The following is a 21,748-nucleotide window of genomic DNA, read 5'->3' as shown; positions in this document are numbered from 1 at the left end:
AGTGGCAGCATCATAGTGTGGGGATATTTTGCAGCAACAAGAACTGATAAGCTAGTCAGGTTAGAGGGAAAGATGAATGCAGCAATGTACAGAGACATTTTGGATAAAAACCAGAATGTCTGGTTGAGATCAGTGTGTTTTTGATCTCAAGCTGGGGTGACATTTTTCAGCAGGACAACGACCAAAAACACATGGCCAAGATTTCAAAAAAGTGGCTTCAGAACCACTTTGTGAATGTTCTGAAGAGGCCAAGCCAGAGTCCACACTTGTAGCTGATTAAACCGCTCTGGGAAGATCCGGAAATGGCTTCATCGACGGGTCCTATCCAAACTGATGAAGTACTGAAGAGAACGGGCTAAACTGCCTAAAGATATGTGTACTAAACTTGTGGCATCATATTTTTTTAAAAAACTTGAGGCTGTAATTGCTGCAAAAGGTGGATCAACAAAATATTAAGTAAAATATGTGATTACTTATGTAAATTTGATTGATTTTCTGTTTTTATTAAATTTAGATAAATCTGAAACTTTTTTTCCATGTTGGGGGTATCTTTGTGAAATTTTGAGGAAAGAAATTAACTTAATGCAATATGGAATAAGGTTGTAACATGGCAAAAGTGAAGCGTTGTGAATACTTTCCGGATGCACTGCATCTTATCTAAGAGCTGCATGTATGATGATCACCATTTGACCCATTTGCCTGCTTTTAGATATGACCTAAAATGTTTCTAAAAATATTTGACCCCATGCAATAGCTTAAATGCAGCAAAGAAACTATAAAAGTATAATGAAAATAGAGAAATGAGAATAAACTACATCCGACACAGTTCTCCAGTTTTAATGCATTTCAAGCGAAATGACCAGTGTATTTATTTTACAATCACATTAAAATGGTCAGCAGTAAATCTTAATCTTCCCAATAGAATTAGACTGGAAACAACTTAAAACATGTCAGGCAGCATTTAATAACCTGTCAGAACATTACTCATAAAAAAATATATATCAAAATCAAAAAAAGATGTACCCCGTCAGACAAAATGTCAAAAAAAAAAGTCTCACTGAGAATCTCTGTCGCTAAAGGATACATAAATCTGGGTGATTAGTGCAAAAGTTCCCTGGAGTCATAGTCCTCAATAAATTTCTCCATGGCATCCACACAGCGTTTGCCAATGTCCCGGAGGTTCTCCTGCAGCGACGACTGGATGGGACGCTCCAGGGATGGATCCTTTGCAATTAGCATCTTTGCTACAAGGCCGAACATTTCACACTCCTGGGAGTAAACCTGAAAGGCAAAAATATTCAGGGCTTTAGGGCAAAGGAACCAGTGCTAGAGGACACACAAAAACAGATGAAAAAAAAATGAATTAAATTATTTTGCCAAAACAAAACTCTCTTCTTCATGTATTATTACTGAAAGTATAATCCTGCAGTCTGTTCACAAGAATAGTCTTTGCAGCAACTATTGTGGACATTTTTGCATTTGCATCCATCGCCAGCCTCACATTTTACTGCTGCAGTGCTTCTATATCCCTGCAACCATGGAGATATGAAAAAAAAGGAACCAAAGCATCTTCTCCATCAAGTGGGTGGAAACACAAGTACAGTCTCTGACATAAACAGAGAGCTGATGAGCACAGCCTCATGTGATGTCTGTCACATTGAAGGCAACATTAAAGCACGTGCGGAGTCTCTTGTGAGACAGGTGAGCCTGTCATGCTTCTTTTTGATCGATTTGAAAACAAAGAGCATGAAAGAAAAACACTCTCAGTCATGTTAAACTGTGAACAAGGCCTTCGTTGCCAGGTTTGGCAAAAAAAAAAAAAAAGCCAATAATGACACTTCTGTTGCCTCGGGCTCTGCACTACAAAATTAATGTTTATACCAGCAAACAAATCTTTTGTTGCCTGTCTCATGTCTCCCAGCGCTTCCTAAGATCTGCACTCTGACATTCTTCCTCTAATCCCCGCTTCTCTTATCTTTGCTCTTTCTCGATCACTTTATAACCATTCCTCTCCCAAGACACGTGGGTGAATTGTTTGTGTAATTACACTCTCCCCCCACCTCATCTATCTCTCTCCTCTTCTGTTGGATGGCTCTGTCTCGTGCCGCCGTCTGGCTCGCAGTTAAAGGGAGCTCCCCATCTCTGCTTCGCTCTCTGTGATCTCCCTCTCTGCTTTGGTTTCGCTCGTTTTGAAAAACCTGTAAAGAAAGAGGCCAGACAGGACCAAAGCTTTAGGTATTTCACTGTTAGCCAAAATCGTGCCTGTAAATACAGCTTATGATTGATGTGCTAATGAGCATCCTGAAACGTTGCAGCAAAATAAAGTGCAGATTTCGCCTGACATACTGTAAATTACAATGGTTTTCACACTGCTTATCCCTTTTCAGATTTTGTCTCAGTACAAACATTTGTGTATTTTGATGAGATTTTTATTGATACCTTAAAATTCTGTGCAGTTAGTTATATTCAAAAGTAATCTGATTTCTAAATGCAGTCAATCTGTGTAATTTAGTCTCAATATAAATCCAGGTCATCTGGGAAGGTTTCAGAGGTTTGTTAGAAAACATTAGTGAATAAACAATGTCACATGATATAAAGGAACGCTGTAGATAAAACTGTGGAGAAGTTTAGGGTAGGTTAGTCTTTAAGAGAATGCCCAAGGGTTAGAATGTCTCATGGAGTTTATTCAGTCCATCTTCTGAAAATAGAACAACTGCAAACCTACAAAGACCTGGCTAAACACAGGGTACACTGGAAGAAGATTTAAGATTTGAGACTGGCATGGTTCACTCAACTACCATGGAAAATGTTAGATCTCAGTTAAGAGTCGTATATTAGAATGGTCCAGTCAAACTCCAGACCTGAAATCAACAGCAATCTGTTGCAAAATCAAGCCGTGTTCCCCTTTTCTCTCAATTCACCATTTTCGACGACTTTGTTTTGATGTTTATCATAAAATCCTAACAAACGCAGATTTTTCTGGTTGTAATGCATCACAAGGAAACCAATATTTCTTCAAGGCATAGACGCAACAAAGTGATACAGTAAAGTGTAGTATTTATTGGGATTGCCAGAAAATGTACAGAGATAATTAGGCATTATGCTGGGGCACATAGTGGTGGTTTCTGCAGCTGGAATTCAGATTTTTTAACACAACCAGAAGCTCAACTACACGTACGCGTTCATGCCCTTTTTGCTGCTCGCCTTCGCAAGGTGGTCTTAGACTGGTGTGAAGTTAGCTGGATGTTTCCATAACTTTCAAGTAAATCAAACAACCTGTTAATCCAGATGTAATGAGTCACACTGACTTTTTCCAACTTCCAAATAAGCATCAGGTTGGCGGTTGTCTCCCTAATTACAAAAAAAAATACATATATAACAATCAATAATTAGACATTTATAGATATAATAGTGTTGGTATGATTGGCAGCCAAAGAACAGAGCTTCATAACACATGCATGTATTTATTGACTTATTATTCTTTGAGGCAATAAAATAACTTTCAGGACAGTATTAAGACAGGTAATATTTTGCAATTATTTATGTAATTATGCTTTTGTGCACAGGAAACAATGGATTTTTAAATTAGGCAATCAGCTTAAGTGTAGTATCTGACAGAAATACTGAGGAAAACATATTTGCTTTACATAATGCCTCAATTTTTATGCATTCCAGACTAATTGGATGAACTAAAATAATTGTAAAAACAGGGCTTTTTATTATTTGGATGCAAATCCTGTACAGTCACTAACTAAAAGTTGATTGACAACTAACGGTGGTTCAACAATGAGACACACTCCTCCAGCCTCCATTTTTCTCTTTTCCTCATTCCTCTAAGCACTGCATTCATTCAGCCTTTTTGCTGTGCCTTTCATTCAAAATAGATGATTATTGTCTCTGTTTTGCATCTCGCCTCGCACTCAACAAACCAATTCTGAGAACACAGGCCACCTCGACCTAAGAGATCCACCTGCAGATTGCACAGACACAATCTGTAATAGCATCAATATCCACATATGATTCTGTTTTACATATAAACCTCCACAATTATCCAAATTGGGCTTGATAGGAGAACAACCAACCTCTTAGTTTTGCACCACTTTCCTGAATCTGAGCTGAAAATAAATTCGGATGCTTTTCCTAACAGATAAATCATCTGTAAATACAGATCATCTAACTCCACTGTCAGCTCTTTCAAGTCCCAAGCGTTTCTCAGTCTTCACCATGTTAAACAGATGATGTACTATATCCTTGGATCGTAATCTCTCGTTTCAGTCCTCCTTACTCTTCATCTCAGATGGTTCTGGTCCAGGTTTCATCTTGGCTCCATCTGTCCAAAGAATCTTGTTCCAGTACTGTACACCATATTCATAAAGGCCTGCTTTGATTGCAGTCCTTTGTAAAACGCCTCCTCATGAATGTTGAGATAGCATGATGCTTCGAAGCAGATTTCTTTTACCAAGAAAGTAGTTCATTTGTGTTCCTCATGCAAAAATTACAAGACTAATTCATCAACCCATCCTCATATTCACAAAGTTACAGGCCATAAAAGGAACTGCAATATGCAAATTCAATAAGCAGAATCTTTATCTTATTAATTTGTCGTGAATAGCAACAGAAAAGACTCATCAAGAGAACAAGATTCTCTTGGGTGTACAATTTTTATAAATCAAGAGTGATAAAGAGGAAAAATATGAAATAATGAAAAATAAACCAATAAATCACTCAGTGATCAAAATGGAATGCTCTTATCAGTGATCAGTATGCACATATAGTATATTATCCAATTTCTTAAATAATTTAATATTTAATTAAATTAAAGTTAAGTGAATACACTAAATCCCACACTTTCCAGTGTGTAACTCTACCAACAAACTACATGTTCTTTAATATATTTGCAGGGACACTCTACCTCAGTCTAAACTGAGATAGACTTGTGCTAACTTAATTTTATGTTAGATTCTAAACTATAGTGTTATGAAAAATGGGGTGCACCAATAAATCAGTCAGCAGATAAAATAGCCCTAATATCCTAAATGTTGAGAAATCTGTGATCAGCCAATACTTACATGTGAAGCCAATCTAATCCACCCACTCACAAGGTCATGTCTGCACATTTGCAATTAACAATAGTCACCCCACAGTTTCCAACTCGGCAATATTCTTGCTACATTTCACTGTCGATCAAAATCGGACCCATTTTAATTGGGCAATCGGTGATTGGCCAGAAAACTGTCAACAGCTGAGCTGCTCCTGGCCTACTTCATGTTGTGAAGTGGGTTCTATTTGAGTGATTTCTTCTTTATTCAACTGGCGAGGCAGTAGTCAGGCTGGGCTCTGACAAATGAAAATCAACTTGGATTTCCCCAGAAAATGTGGTTGATTAAGGTTTATTAATGATTTAAGAAGATCATTTGAAAACTAAAGCCGCTTTCGCACTGCACGGAACGGTACGGTTCCGGCTCTGTTGTGTTCGCATTACACTGAGGGCGCCATCGAAGCGGTACCGGACGTCATTATTTTTGAAACTAAACGATGGTTTCGATGTAGCGGCCGGCTGCACTCGTTCATCAGCGAGTAAGCAGAGGAAAAAAAAAACCTCATCATTAGACCAGGTGATTGCACTATATTGAGATGAATCCACTGCTAATTAAAACTAATAATAAACATATTGAATAGAGCACTCTTTACAAAATAAAATACAGTTTAGTCAGACCCAGCTGTCAACGGAAAATCAACGTCTGACTGTATGACAACCAGCGGCCAATAAGCTGCTGGTTCTAAGCAGAACCGCTTGGCCGGCATGATTGGAACCACAGCTCTTGTGGTTACACGCGGCCGGGTAGTACCTGTCGCAAGTTGTAATGCGAACACGCTCGGAACCGTTCCGTTCCGTACCGTTCCGTGCAGTGCGAAAGCACCTTAACTTATATAGGTGTGAAGGAAATATCACTGGATTTCTAATTGCAACTTTGATAAGAACCTTATTTTTTAAACCAAAGGTCTGTATTTTAGTCATATTTGAGAACATAATCCAAAAAGAACTGAGACAGCACATTAAACCATATGTATGAGCAAATATAAGCTCAACGCAGTAAGTAAAAAAAAAAAAAAAGAAGAAAATGTTAAGCAATAAAAAAGTTTTATATTTTAATAAATATTAAACTAGGAAACATATTCTACAACTAGAAGCTGCATTTGTTGCATCTAAAAATTTTCTCATTAAAATCTTCTAGTAAGAATGTCAGATCTTGATAGTGAAAACAGAAAAAAAATCTAATTATGTGAGGACTTCTAACCACCAAACCAATGAGCACTTGATTACAGATGCCTTTCAAGATCTGAATGTTTAATTGAATCAGTCAGATGTTATGTGTATAATTCCAATCTTGATTTGCCAGTGAAGCAATCTCATTGACTTTTTCAACCAGGGAACCATTAACCATTCCTGCTCATGTGCATTTCCTCTAAAAAGAGACATTTTAGAAAAAGAAAAACAATATCTTCAAAAATATACGTTATCAAATATCTTTGTATTTTAAAAAAAAAAAGCCTTGGCTCTCATCATTTCAGCCTCACTATAAGCAGCAACCAGCTGCAGCTTATCACGTGCAGCTGCGCTCCACGCTGTGCTCACATCAGCAAAGATAACCATGCAATCCTTTGATTTCAGCCACCTGAGCCGCTTCAATTAAAGCTTAAAAAAAAAAAACCTCTGATCTACACTCCTGTCTGGAGAACAAAAAATAAGAATCTGTTAATGATGTATGGATGCTTGCTGGATGCATAAATTAACAACAATATGAAAGGATAAATATTTAACAATTACAAAATGTAAAGGCTTTTTAGCTTAAAGAAGAAAGAATTTTTCAGAGCAGGTTGATGATGATGACAACAATCAACAATCATATTTATCAGTTAATGACATACTTTGCTACAACATGAATGGTAACTATTCATTTTCATTTTTTGCTGATCCCGGTGTTTAAAGTAAGAATCTCTTTTATATTTCTGATTTGATAAAGTAAAATCAAAATAAAGATAAAACCCTCAACACGCACAAACCTAAGAATACTTTATAACCAAGAATGAGAATATTTATAAAAATTGTGTAGTAAAACTTTCAAAATGTGCCACATTTAATGCCCAGCAGCAAACAGTAACCTTACTTTTAAGGATGTTCACTGACAGTTTAGTATCATTTTTAAGGATATGTTTTACTGGGAGATATCAGTGAATGTTCTCTGAAGGTGTAAAATCTTCAGAGAACATTCATTCAAACCTTACAAGTCTTCTAATCTTTAGAGAACTTTCAGTGAATGTTGCTTCTAAATGTTCCGAATTTCAAAGAAGAATCTTGTGGAAACTATTAGGAATTGTCCTCCAAATACTTTCTAAATGTTATATTGTAAAAAAAAAAAAAAAAAAACTTTCACTAACCTTAAGAGAACCTTTATGGAGTCTTCTCTAAATGTTCCTAAAGATGATCTGCAAGTTTCAAAATGGAGCTCTTTGTGAAGCCTTACTTTCCTGTTATGTGTAAGCTTTTAAGAAACTTTTTCTGCAGTAATTTTTTACTTGTTTTAACCACGAAGATTTAACTTAGTGGACATAACAAAGGTCACTTAAAAGTCTACGGAACATCCTGTGAACAGTGTTTTTTCTTGACACTGTTCCAAGGACCAGAGGATAAAACTATCCATAACAAGAATGTTTGCTAAAAACATTCATATTCACAGACCTCCTAATGTTTCTTTTTTAGCTGGGCTTCAGTTTTTAAGCTTTTAGTTTACCTTTTTTGTATCAGAACTTCTATTAATTTAATGCTAACAAATAATAAATCAATAACTGTGGTTAAAAAAAACATATTTAGATAAACATCTAGCAAGGAAAAAAATGGCAATAATTAAAGATGGGTCTCTAAAGGTTTTAATATAAATTTTTAAGTGAATCTAAGGATGGAGCAGATTTTTTGACTGTGAACTTACAGTGATCTGCATGTCCTTGTCTCTGCTGGAAGTGGACCTTGGTAAGACAGGCCTAGAAGCTGGAAGACACACAAACCACAAGGTCAGCTCAGTGGCACAGCGAGAGATTTCACCACACTAAAAAAGATAAAACACCTTGCATATTTACAAGTGTTTTTTTTATTGAACCGATGTTCCACCTCTTGTTATTTTTTTCCACCGTTGAGATCTGAGATCAATACAGATTTTTGCATGACCTGCCAGCCTTTGCAGTGCTGGAATGCAGTATTCCCATGTAAAGCCGTAGCTTTGTTATGGTTCATTATGTTCTGCGGGTAAATCTCTCCCTCTCTTCATCTTTCACACTCTCATATACACACAAATCAGCGATGAGTCACCATCATCTCACCATCACTCAGGAACACAAAAAAAACCTGCTCCACACTCACACATGCACAAACACACACCTCCACAGTGCTGCAGTGTGCGCACAAATAAAATGGCTGTGTGCAAGGGAAGATAAAGATACTCAGCACCAGTTTATACCAGCAAAAATCTGATACGTGGATTTTCAGTGTTACAACCATGGAAACATACCACCCTCTACTGATAAATTGTGAACTCCTACCACTAACAGACCACAAAGATATTAAGAATTTAACAGATGTGTCTGGAAAAAAAAGCAGCACCACACTGTTCAAAGGGAGGAAAAAAGCTGGCCAGCAAGCAGCTCATTGATGACATAATACATACACTGAGAGCAGGAAAATGTTTCTTTCTGATCAGCTTTATGTAACTCTGATTTGCTGCTACTAGAGTTTCTACCTACCTACCAGCAGATACAACAAGCAACTGCCTCCAAATGTTTGTTGTGCAAAGAGCTCAAGAAAACAAGATAAATTCCTTAACTTGAATACACTTCCATCTAGTGGTAACCTATCATACTGCAATTAGTCACATTGGTCTGTTTTAGTGAACAATTTTTTTTTCATCCAATGTAAGTCACCAAATAATGGTTTGTAACAGGCCAAGAGTACCAGGATTTAATACATTGTAATTGCTATGATGTTTCCTATTATAGCATTTGATGATAGGACATACATTCCAGCTATATAATAAATATATATACATATGGTGCCTATCTCCAGCGAATGTTTCAGGTGAGAGACGGGATACACTCTGGACAGGTCACCAGTCCATCGCAGGGCAACATAGAGACAGACAGGATAACCAACCATGCATGCACACACTCACACTCACTAAGGAGAATGTAGAGAAACAAAGTAACCAGACAGTCCTGTTTTTTGGACTGTGGGAGGAAGACGAAGTACCCGGAGAGAACCCACGCGTGCACAGGGAGAACATGCAAATTCCATGCAGAAAGACCCCATGCCGGGAATCGAACCCAGGACCTTCTTGCTGCAAGGCAACAGCAGTTGGCCTCTCTTTCTATCAACTGCGACACTGTGCGGCCCAGTTTTATTATTACTTTATTTTTATAATTAACGTGATTAACATAAATGATTAACTGTAAATGACAGCTTCTTCATGCATTTGCTGCAAAATGAGAAAACTTACAATAACTATGAAGTTCAAACATTTCTAAAATGTCTGACAGTGGAAGACAAAACACAGAAACCATTCTGCAACATGTTCAGCCTTCCAGCTATTTGCTGACATCGTCTTCCTACTGGCCCAGCTGGTAGCTTGAGTGAACAACTGAGATGTCTTTGTAGAAAACACAGTTTCAATTCAGAAGAGCCTTGTCATGCATTCACTGATGCTAAAAAAGGTCATGGTAAAATAAGATCATTAGAATCACTGGGAAATTTGTGAATCTCTTGTATGAACTATTGAATGGGCCTATTATGGGCTATTTTATGAACAGATTAATACATTTGGTTTTGCAGTGACATATAATGTATGAGATGTGTGTGACTTTGATTTTGTCCGCTACAAACATAAACCTACTGTTTTGTTTTGAAGGTGAACTTCTCTCAATGCACTCCCTCTGCTCGTGATGCTGCTTTTCTCTCTCTTTCTCCTTCGGCCTTTCTTTCTCCCTCTGCTTCTCCTTTTCCTTTTCCTTCAGTGCGAGCAGCCAAGGTTTAGGTGGAGGGTAATCCTTGTGATGGACGTAATTCCGCTGCTTCAGGTAGTGGTGGTGTTGACCGCTGAAACCAGCTTTGTGAAATGAATGGTGGTCTCCTGGAATACTGCATAATGGAAGACGTTTAAATGAAATTAGGTTGAATTAGTTACAAATATATACGTTATAGATTATATAATAGTTTGATAAATATATTTTTGAGCCTCACCGAGGCTTGTAGACATTCCCTCCAAGCTTTGGTTTGTAAGACCTGGATAGCCATGCTCTCGGTGCAGATGGACTTCTCACTCTTCTGATTGGCCTCTTTTTAATCTGTATTGAGACATAAAATAATTCCTCACACATACTAAAATTACAGAATCGTTTAGTGTAAAAAGGTCATTTTGAGTCAACGGGCTGTACCTCGGTGGGAGAAGCAGTGCTGCCAGTCAGCCTCTTGTCAGCCTGTGAAGGTAGAAGATGAAAAATTACAACTGGTAGGAAACATTTTGATAGGAAATGGATTAAAAATGTTTTCACATTTAAACTTCTTTAACATTCAACTTTAAAGGTTAAAAACTTTTCATTTCGTTTTCTGACACTAAGATAACATTCACAGTTCAATGAAAAAGTAAAGAGGTTCATAAATCATTCAATTTTAGTAGATGAAGAACTGGGGATACACAATCCAGTGAGAAAACACTGGATTAAAAAATATAAATAAATAGCTTAAAAATAAATCAATACATTTTCTGGGATCTCAAAATGATAAAAAATAAATAGATTAATAATATTATAAAGTTTTTATTATTTTTTTTCAACTACAAAACAAAATACCAACAATTATGCAAACAGTGACACTAATTTAAAATAAATATTTTGTTCTATTATGTGATAAACTATATTTTTAAAGCAGTACTAAAGAGCAAAGACCTCACACGTCATTTATGTGAATTTTGTCAGCGACTTCAAATGTATTTGTATGCTTTAGATATTTCTACCAATGTTTTTAATCACGAAATCATTCCACCTTTAGTAATCGATGTGTATGAAGCTCACTGGCGCCCTCGTGTGATCCTTATTACACTGTCCTTCCCATCATGCACAGCAATACTCCATTAGAGTTGTTGACGTCCTGACCTGACAGAACCATTAACCACCGCGTTTATTATTACTCTAAAGAGTAAAGGCAGGTCCACAACCTTAAACGCTTCATCACTGTGTACACCCAACAAAGCTAAGAGTTAAATGCGTACCCGTCACTGTATTTATGTATTAATTCATTTACCTTGCTTTCCTGTGTTTCTAGAGCTCGTGCATGGTCCATTTCTGCACGCTCGCGGCTCATTAAGCTCAAGTCCAAACTTTTTTTTTTCCCTGGAATCGAGCCGAGCAGGAAGAAAATGTGACTTCTCATATTAATCCATCGCAAAAGTCAAACTTATCTATCTCTACCTTCCACTCGCCATAAGTTAACCAAAGGAGGGCATTTCTTTCACCTGAACAAGTTTAAAAAAAAAAAAAGTTCCCCTTCGTGTCCCGCACCTCGCTTTTTCTATCGTTTTATACGCAGGAAAATAACTCGACGCTTGTTACTTCCTTTTTCATCTCTTGCCCAATCAGAGCCAGGCTTCGGTGACACGAGCTTATCAAAAGCGAAACAAGAAGTGGGGGACTGTGCAGAGGGCACGCCACCATGTCCACTATGATCAGCATGTCGTTTGACTTGATTAATGTGTTTTTGTTCCGTTGTCACAGCGTGACCGTGAGGCTGAGAATAAGGGTGGTGTAGTTTGCTTCCTGAATGTTGTTGGACCGGTTTGCGTTTCTCTGTAGTAACTTCTGGAAAGGAGCTCCCAACACTGCAGCTGTTTTTCATGTGCCACGAACATTTCCACAAAGCACATGTCTACAAAATAATTACAAGCGTATTTTATCGGCAGTAAAAACTACAAAAAGGTTCTTCAACACTACAGTATTGCGTAGTGTACTCAATCTTTTGTTTGATTAGCATAATGTCAAGACCAAACCTGTCGGGAGTCCTAACTGTGAGGTGGGAGTGCCCAGGTGTCAGGTGTTGACTGAGAATTATCAGGCTCGGTGTTCCGGGTCTTTTCAAGCAGAACCCATTACCTAGAAAGCAGCCCTCTGGTTTTACTTTGGTCTATGCAGGTTGTATTTTGGTTTATGTTTTATGCCATACAGCATTTTATGCCATCCCCATTTCACAAACATCCACAAAGTACACCACTGGTTCATAAGTGTGCATATTTGTTTCTTAAGTTATTTTTGAGGTAAATAAATTTTGTTTAATTGGCTCCTAAAACTGATGTCTCTTTTTTTTATGTCATGACCTTATGGACTAGGGTGTGAAACTGAAAATTAGCTAACAACTCACTCTGCTGCATATTCTTAACTTCATCAAGAGTACAAGAATATGAAGGGTACAAAATTATTTGTCCCCTTACAATTCCCACTGACTTTTGCTTTTTAGGCTTCCCAATTTAACCTTGACCCTTTGTCAAAAATCTGATAACTGGCTGTAGCATCCTTGGAGCAGAATTTGGATTCAAGTTAAACTAAATAGTTTGAATCCACCAAATTACAGAACTGGTAAAAATATGTATATTAATGCAAGCACTCACTTACAAAAGGGTATTAAAGGAAAAATGGTTAAATGATATACAATGATAGGCAAAGTCTTTACACCCATTAAAACATAATACGGGGAATATTTCCAATTGTTCGTCTGAAAGATTTCAGGGCTCTCCTCGTGAATTGTGTGACGTGGTGATGGCAGCATCATGATGTGGGTATCTTTTACTGCGAATTGTTCTAATATGTTGCAGGAAAATATTCTATGTATCTGTATTGTTTCATTTTACTGCAACACGTTTCTTTTTTTTTAACACCGGTGATGTTTCTATTCATAAACTCATCACGCATCTTCCATACAAATTGTCCAGAACAAAGGAAGTTGATGTTTAGGGATTTCCTAGAACTGATGAGAACCCTTTGCTAGACAGAAAGGATTGACTTTTTCGTGTGCAAATAAGAGCCAAGGCTTTCACAAACCTCCTTCCCTCCCCTGATGTTTTGTGCTCCTCTCTCCGCCCACCATCCCCACCCATGTTTCGTATAATCGTGCCTCAGGCAGCATTGCCATGCACCACCTGGGAACTTTGAGACAGCCTGAGAAGAGCGGCGGACTCAGATCGCGGTCCTCTCCTTGTGAATGACTGTTTTTGGGGCCCGATGGCTGACGCAAACATGATGCAGCCACACCACGCTCAAGCTGCTCTGCTGGTTGATGTCTGGGGTTAGGAACTTGATCGAGCAGGTTTTCTTTCTTGTCAGGTGAGTAGTCAGCTAATTGTTCTCTTTGAATGTCTGGTTTTGCTCCTCCTGCAAAAAAAAAGCTTTCTGTCAAAATGAAGCTCCCACAGGAGAGTATTACTTTGGACTGGATTATTCATTTTAACATAGAAAAATAATGTTTTATTATCTGGTGTACTTCTGATTGACGGCCAAATGACTCATAATTGTAAAAATAATCAATTTTTACTCTTTTCATTTGAAATTTTGGGATTTTTCACACGATCAGCACTGACGACATATCCAGAGCTTTAAACTCTCCCCACTGAGTTTATACTTAAAGGACAAGACTGTGTTCAGGAAAAGACGTGAGGTAAGCTTGACAACAATCTTACTAGGGTTCCAAATGTTTTCTTAAAATGTTACGTTTTGGGTATTTTTTTGTATTGTTTTTTGTATCGTTTCCTGCTCTCAGCGTATGTATTATGTCAGTAAAATGTAAAAATTCCATTTTAAACAAACTCTTGTTAGTACCGTGGTTTAGTCATAAATGTGGTGCAGATGTGGCAGCAGTAGGGAATTTAAGTAGATTTAAGAACAGAAAATAACAAAATAAAGCACTCATGTTTTCTGCAATTAGAAACATATCATCCAGTTTATAGTTTTTAGCGGAAAAGACGTTCAGTATGATAAAAAATAAATGATGTATGAATTTTATTTTTCATCCTTAAGTCTGATTGGGGGAAATATTGCCAGACTTAATTGAATGCAATAAAATTGTTTTTTGAAGGATGGAGACATTCTCAAGATCACAGATTCTGCAGGACTTTAATTTCCAATGCAGCAAACTGGCATCCAATAACAACCGAGGCTTTAAACAGGCCTTTAGGGTAACTACTACAAAGATAAATGATACATCAGATCTATGGTTTATAAAGTGTGTATGACCTGTTTCTATGGTGCTGACTCTCAGCAGGAGCTGAATGATGTTGGGAAAGATCTCCCCAGTAGAGCAGGCAGCTTGGAGGCCAACAGAGAAAAAAACAGATACCATTGCGTTTTGCCATGTGAGTGGACAGCATCTCACGTTACTTCCAGTTACTATAAGCGTGTCTGTAAATGTTTGACATGTTTTATTTATTTTTTTTGTTCCATCTTATTACAGATGATCACTGTCGGGTGAGGCTTTCAGTTCAAAACCAGAACCCAAATTCTGATTACATCAACGCAAATTTTGTCCCTGTAAGAGCTCTCTCTTGTCCTCATTCTTTGTTTTTGTTTGCGTCACTTTTCCCACATCTTCATCTTCACTGGGGTCCCCATCATCTCTTTATGTATCCGTTTGTCTGCATTTAGGGTGGTGGATCAGAGAGGGACTTCATCTGCACCCAAGGTCCAATATCCAACACTTTAGCTGACTTCTGGAGGATGGTCTGGGAGCAAAACGTCAGCATAATCATCATGTTGACCGCTCTCAGAGAAAAGAACACAGTGAGATGCTTGTTTGCTTCTACCTCAGGGACATGCTAACTGGTTAACTTAGCCATGCCCAAATTCAAAAACATAAGGAAAACCCCAGTTTGTTTGTTAAAAACAAAAAAAGAAATCAACAAAAACATGGTCTTAGTTATTTTAGCAGAAACTCAAACCTGAAACACTCTGTTGGGGGGAGCAATTATGTATCAGGACAAACAAGGAGGGTCTGATTAGTTTCTTTCAGCAGCAGCAGCATCATTTCAGGAAACACTTACTTGTGTTTTCTGGTTGCCTGCCTCTGTCCTAACTCAATCCACCCACTCACATTAGGCTAACAAGTTGCACCATTATCATGATTGCAAATTCTGCAACCATGAAGGAGCAAAAGAAAGACCCAGACAAAAACAATCTGTGATCCACATTATTTGTTTTAGGCTTTTATAATGGTTCCTAGGCAAAAAAAAAAAAAAAAAACACCATTTGAACCTTCCAAAATATCAGTCAGATTTGACTCTACAATATATTTGGTATACAGAGGAGATCATGGTCAACTTAAAGCACCCAGCCCACGCCTGTAGGTACAAAACAAGGCCAAATCATCACCCCTCATGTGTGCTTCCCAGGTTTAAGTTGTACTTTTATACTAGGCTTAGTTTTAAACTTGAGCCAAATTCATTTTTACACGGAAGAGTTTACCCTTGGAAACTATTCTAAGCAAGCCACACTTGTCTGTTTCCAATTTTATCTTTATGAACTTTAACATGAAGCATGGAAACTGAAGCAGTAGTCTGCAACCTGCAACTCTGGAGTTGTGTGTGGATCTTAATCAATAAGAATAAAAGATGCAAATAATTTTGGACAAAAAAGCAAAATAATTGAATGTTTTAAAATGCAAATATAATTTAAAAAGATGCTTCCCAGGCATGAAAATGTTGCAATACACAACATTTTCATAAAAAATGACACATCTGGTGTAAGGAATGCTTAAGTTTTTCTGCTTTATTTATTTTTTTGCAAACTGTACTTTTCTAACTTAATTTTCTTTAAAAATTGAATCTCTGAAGAAAAATGTTTTAAACCTAAAAACTAAAGTAAACTTGTTATTCTGACAACTAAAAATGTATTATCCGTTATTAAAATAAGCTACGTGGTTCACTGAGTTATGTCTCTTTTTTTGGCTCTAAAATTTCCTTCCTGATGCAAAAGACCATTGAACCTTAAAACGGGTGCACATAATTTTTGCTCCAACTGTGTTACATCATTGACTGCTGTTAAGGAAATAAGTCTTACCTAAGGTGAAACACTGAGTCAATCAAGAATGAATCAAAATGCATTTTGATTATTATTTTATTAAGAAATTAAGCAAAGAATATGAGCAATGATTTCCCTGGCTAGTCCAGGGAAGTGAAGAAAAGATGAAAGTACATCGCTTTTAATATCCACCAGCCCTATTAGAGAGATGGGAGAAAAAGGGGTATCCCACCAGTTTCAGTTTACTTGACAACTGTGACCTTGGATGGTTCAAACCCAGTTTAGAAATACCCTTTATTATGCGTTTCCAGGGTGCTGCCTCCAACAGGAAGGGTGCTTTATAGCTAAAATTGATGGCTTGATTGATTGATTGAAATAAAACAAAGTTTTGACATAACACTGTGCCTGTGTGTGTGCAGGTAATGTGTGAAAAGTACTGGTCTCTGGAGGAAGGGACAGTTTATCATGGGCTGTTCCAAATAACAACAGTGACTCGGAAACAGGGTCCAGATTATTTTGTTACTACCATTAACCTGCGACAGGTAAGAGAAATGCCTGCTCTTCCTTTTCCCTTTAAACTGATTTCGTTTTACTTTATAGGCAGAACAAATGTTTGTTTTTCAGAGGGACCTGCCAGACGACAGGATAATCACACATTACTACTACCCGTTCTGGCCGGACCAGAGTGTCGCAAACCCATTTTCTCTGTGTGAATTCACTGAGCATGTGCGGCAGCATTTGGAGGCTCTGCCTCGCTTGGGGCCAGCTGTGGTGCACTGCAGGTGTGACTTCTGGATTTAACATCTTCTACTTCAAAAAATATAAGGTCTGGAATCAATTATGTTTCACTCTGACAGTTTTGTTGCTCGGCTTCTGTGGTTCAGTGCAGGCATCGGCCGGTCCGGGACGTTTGTGACGTTGTTGTGGCTGATGCAGCTGAGTATGAGAGGGATCCCACCTGACATCAAAGGTGCTGTGAGGGACCTGCGACTGCATCGGATCTCGATGGTCCAGACACTTGTAAGTCTACACTTAACATCGCTTAAATACACAGCTATAAGGATATTTTAAAGCGATAACTTGATAATTCACAACAAACATCTTGTCTAAACATTTTAAAAGGCAAGCAGATCTAATTTATATCCAGTTAAACAGATTCTAGTTAGGTTCAAACTCAAAAAGATATCCAAGGAAACCAAGGCAATTGAGTCAAGCTGTTACCTTAGCAACAGCCCCTAATCTTAGCAAGCAAGAGGCGATGGTCAAGAGAAACCTCTGGCTGAGTAGTAAACATGTCAAAATCTTAATACCACAGAATACTTTCTATAAATATTGGGAACTTTCAATATACGGTGTTCAGCAAATGGAAAGTATCATTCAGATTAGGCTTTGACTGAGCCCCGCAACACCTTTATTATTCACTTACCAGCTATTCCGCTGAAGTTGTGCCTGATGTAATAACTACAGCCTTGAACAGACTGTGATGCAAATCCCATTAGAGTGAGCTTGAGTGAGCTTCAAGAGGCATCACACAGATTATATCCGAGACATAAATCGCTACTTTTGCATTTCTTGTGTTAAATCAATCCTGAGCCAAAGACAATGAAAGAGAGGTCTTACCTGGGCTTAGGATAGCGGTTCAGGGGGCGTCAGAGGACGGCAGGGGGCGCTGGTGGACATTTTTACAAAAGGGGGGCGCTGGGATGCCTTTGGGGGGCGTTTGGTTAAAGGTAAACTTTACACCTTAAATGCACAACAATGCCAGTTTAGACTTTGAGCAACTTGTTAAAACTGTATTGTGTAACATTAAAACATGCTTGGCTGCAACTGTATCGATGGCAGCTCTTCTTCTTCTATTCAGTGTTTGTTAGCTTCTGTTAGCTTCTTGGCGCAGCTCCGTTCTCCTGCTACTGGTAGCTAAAATCACGACACCCTCACTGAGTATCCCTCTGAAAAATGAACACATTTAAATAAAGAAATAAAGAAATCCCTCCATGGGTGATACCACGATAGAGAGCGTTCATTTTATAGCGTTAACACCGGTGCTGTAAGTGGTCCGGCATGAAACGGGGGTAATAGAACAACACAGCACTTTTAAATTTCAATAATCAGAATCCAGAAATTGTTTCCGTTGTTTTAAAAGGTTTATGTCAGTCTGCCTTTTCCCCATCGATACGCTTCCCGACCGCCCTGCACCTTAGGGGCTAAAAAAAAAAAAAGACGCGCACATTGTGCAAAACTCTGAAACAGGAGAAGCGGGACATAAAACGGAGCGACGAACTAGATGTGAATTATGGCATAAAAACAGAGAATCCGACGCTGAACAGTGAAAAAATCAACACATGATGTGAAACACATGCTGATTCGGAGGCGCAGCAGGTGATGAGTGAATATTACTGATGGTGAGCGTCAATAAACGATAAAATAAATCTAGCAACAGGAAAGAAACTAAAGTGGACATAGCAATAAACCAAGATAGGATAAAACTAATCAAATGAAACTAAATGGAAATGAATGAAGAACAAAATGCAAGAATAAACTAAGAACTAAAGTAAATACAGAGGAATAAACTGGTATGGCAAGACCTTTCGAGCAATAATTAATACAGAGGACTGAATGGCAAGAATAAACAGACACTATTTCCACATAAAAGGTAAAATAATGTTGAAATGTCATGGGTTTGTTGAGACCACATCTAGTACTGAGAATAAATATATCTTACAGACCATAACAGTAAGTAACATCACTTATTTATGTTTTAATTAGATTTGATATATTTATTTCTGGGGCTGCACAGTGGCGCAGTTGGTAAGGCTGTTGTTACCTTGCAGCAAGAAGGTTCTGGGTTCAATTCCCAGTCCCGGTCTTTCTGCATGGAGTATGCATGTTCTCCCTGTGCATGCGTGGGTTTTCTCCAGGTACTCCGGTTTCCTCCCACAGTCCAAAAACATGACTGTCAGGTTAATTGGCCTCTCCAGATTGCCCCTAGGTGTGAGTGTGTGTGTGCATGGTTGTGTGTCTCTGTGTTGCCCTGCGACAGACTGGCGACCTGTCCAGGGTGACCCGCCTCTCGTCCGGTACACTAGCTGGAGAGGAACCAGCAACCCTCCCGACCCCACTGCGGGACAAGGGTGTAAGAAAATGGATGGATGGATATTTATTTCTTCAATATTATTTTTCATATCAGTGTTGATGTCATGAGGCTGATGACTTCATGACACTTTCAATTTGACTCATTAGGATTTGAATAAGAACCAGATTTGTTCTTTGTAATTTCTGTCCAGTAGAACTATTAATCTATAATCAATATAAAGGTCTATATAAAGATATAATCCATGTTTCTGTCTCATATTTGTATGGCATTAAAAGGACCTGGAACTTTTGTTTTTCCACTGAAAGCTCTGGTTTGCACAATAAATGCCATGTGGGTGAAATTTTATGGATGATACTCTGATGTCCCATTCTCCTGAAGGCAGCACAGAGCTGCACCACCAGAAACTGAGGAACACTGAAGAGAAGAAGAGCTATGATTAATGTAGTTACAGTTCTATCCATGGTTTAATGTTGCAGAGCTCAGTCGTTTGCAAATAGTTCAAAGTTTAAACTGGCATGTTGAACATCTTTTATCTGGTCATTTTGTGGAATATTTAACAACTAAAAAATGGAACAGAATAAGAATATTATTTCCACTCTGATTGGCTGCTGTTAGGCCTATAGATTTTAACTTGAATGTTCATTGCATTTTTCTTAGACACCTGTGAAATTAATTTCTATTCCCATCACTTTTTTGTTCTCTGGGAAATTATTTTTGATGATAAATACTGAAACAAGCATAAAAATCAAAACATCTACAATAGTGATAGTAATATTAATGATAAAATAATGGTCAGTGCAAAGTAGCCTGCAAATTCTTTGGTGGGGGGCGGTGAGGGACCTGGATAAAGGCTGGGGGGGCGGTGAGGGACCTGGATAAAGGCTGGGGGGGGCGGTGAGGGACCTGGATAAAGGCTGGGGGGGGCGGTGAGGGACCTGGATAATGGTTGGGGGGGGCGGTGAGGGACCTGGATAATGGTTGGGGGGGGGGCGGTGAGGGACCTGGATAAAGGCTGGGGGGGGGGGGCGGTGAGGGACCTGGATAAAGGCTGGGGGGCGCTGGGCTGAAAAAGGTTGAGAAACACTGGCTTAGGAGATCAAGAATCGAACAGTTTGGAGGAAGAGCGGAGACAGACACAATCCAAGATGCTTTGGGTACATCGCAAAATTTCCACATTGGTGAATATTTAGGGAGCCACGTGACATGCAATGCAATCACGTACCACAAACTTTTAGAAGGAATGCCTCTCTGCAGACAAGCTTTATGGATATCGATTTCATTTTCCAGCAGGACTTCACATCTGCCAAAGACCATGCGCTCAATTGGCCAGTTTTTCTTTTCTTACCTGAATCCCACAGTGAATCTGTCAAGTATTGTCAAGAAGAGAAACACTTGACCAAACAATCCAAATAAGCTGAAGGTTAGAAGCTGGACTTACTTATGACCTCAGCAATGCCACAGGCTGAGTCCATGCCACACTTGACTGATCGAGCAATTTATGCAAACAGTACCCAGACTAAGTACTATGCATAAACCTTACTGTATGTAGATATACTTTTTGGTGGGCAGACATCTATGCATCAAAAATTAGTTTTTACTGACTTTTGTCCCATTCAAGTTATTAGAAAACGAATATTTTATTAACTACAAGTTCTAATCATCAAAAGGTTATTACTAAATAACCACCAGAAATATAGCACAAATTAATCTGTATAGAGTTTAAAACAAACATTTTGATGACTAACCTTACTGGGAGGTATAATTGAGCTACTTATAGACTGTGTACTTAACTGACTCATGCCATCCAAACAAAACAAAGCCATTTCATAACCTGCTCATTCCTTTGTGTGTATTCAGGACCAGTACATATTTATTCATCACTGTCTGCTACACTGGCTGAGCGGAGGAGCATCAGCAAGGTAGGGATGTAGAAATAAGTCCCCACTGTGCGCAGAAAGACAGTATTATGAGGCAACCCAGGAGGACTGAATGAGACATCTCCTTTCTCAGCAGGCAACAGATGCAAGTCCCGGATTTGAGTTCTAACCAACACAAAAACGATCAACCTCAGAGCTCACGGAGGAGGAGGCGACACAGCTCTCAACAGAAACCTCCAGCAGCCCAACCCCAGAACACACTGCAGCAGATTTTTAAACCTGGGAACCTACTGAGGAGGTTAATACCCTCCTTATCACAGATGAATCCAAACTCACAAAACGCCTGAAGATATCTTCTGAAAAAAGGCATGGAAGAACTGATGACCATCTCATTGGATGTAAAAAAGGGGGGGAGTGGGGGCTTCTTGATGCTGCTTTATACGAGTGTTGGCAATGACTAAAGCTGCAACGCTGTGTATGCAGTGTGACGAGAGGCCCCGGAGGCACAGAACTGCCCTGACATGCAGATAAATGCTCTCAACAAAGACACAGCAGTTTGTACTGTAACCATGAGGAAGAACTGAGGGAATAATTCATCAGGTTAAACCTGTTATTCTGCAAATCACTTGATTCATGAGAAAAGGAGGCTGCATGAAATAAAAATACTGCAGGCAGAGGC

General features: G+C 38.6%; 2 protein-coding genes across 5 annotated transcripts; one reads left to right on the top strand and one right to left on the bottom strand.

Moving 5' to 3' along the window:
* Positions 1 to 821: 821 nt before the first annotated feature.
* On the bottom strand, positions 822 to 11,668 carry LOC103467535 (uncharacterized). The gene is made up of 7 exons (XM_008413990.3): positions 11,345 to 11,668; positions 10,480 to 10,521; positions 10,286 to 10,389; positions 9,939 to 10,183; positions 7,989 to 8,047; positions 2,061 to 2,198; positions 822 to 1,281 (listed from the first exon to the last, which is right to left on the bottom strand). Exons 1-7 carry the CDS (start codon positions 11,471 to 11,473, stop codon positions 1,099 to 1,101), a joined length of 900 nt encoding a protein of 299 aa, XP_008412212.1. The 5' UTR covers positions 11,474 to 11,668; the 3' UTR covers positions 822 to 1,098.
* Positions 11,669 to 11,776: 108 nt separating this feature from the next.
* LOC103467534 (receptor-type tyrosine-protein phosphatase O-like) lies at positions 11,777 to 21,743 on the top strand. Of its 4 annotated transcripts, none has more exons than XM_081609090.1 (11): positions 11,777 to 13,413; positions 13,661 to 13,744; positions 14,162 to 14,261; positions 14,348 to 14,438; positions 14,537 to 14,613; positions 14,728 to 14,862; positions 16,518 to 16,640; positions 16,723 to 16,880; positions 16,983 to 17,118; positions 21,050 to 21,111; positions 21,203 to 21,743. In XM_081609090.1, exons 3-11 carry the CDS (start codon positions 14,163 to 14,165, stop codon positions 21,414 to 21,416), a joined length of 1,095 nt encoding a protein of 364 aa, XP_081465216.1. In that variant the 5' UTR covers positions 11,777 to 13,413; positions 13,661 to 13,744; position 14,162; the 3' UTR covers positions 21,417 to 21,743. The 4 variants fall into 4 exon arrangements, with proteins under 4 accessions (XP_081465216.1, XP_081465217.1, XP_081465214.1 ...); XM_081609091.1 differs by having other exon boundaries at positions 14,345 to 14,438; positions 21,206 to 21,743; XM_081609088.1 differs by having other exon boundaries at positions 14,345 to 14,438.
* The last annotated feature ends 5 nt before the right edge of the window (positions 21,744 to 21,748 follow it).

The sequence above is a fragment of the Poecilia reticulata genome, chromosome 7, assembly GCF_904066995.2.
Source record: "Poecilia reticulata chromosome 7, P_reticulata-male-v2, whole genome shotgun sequence".
In the NCBI taxonomy this organism is placed as follows: Eukaryota; Metazoa; Chordata; class Actinopteri; order Cyprinodontiformes; family Poeciliidae; genus Poecilia; species Poecilia reticulata.
The sequence above is the reverse complement of the archived record's forward strand: the minus strand, read 5'-3'. Positions and strand labels throughout refer to the sequence as shown.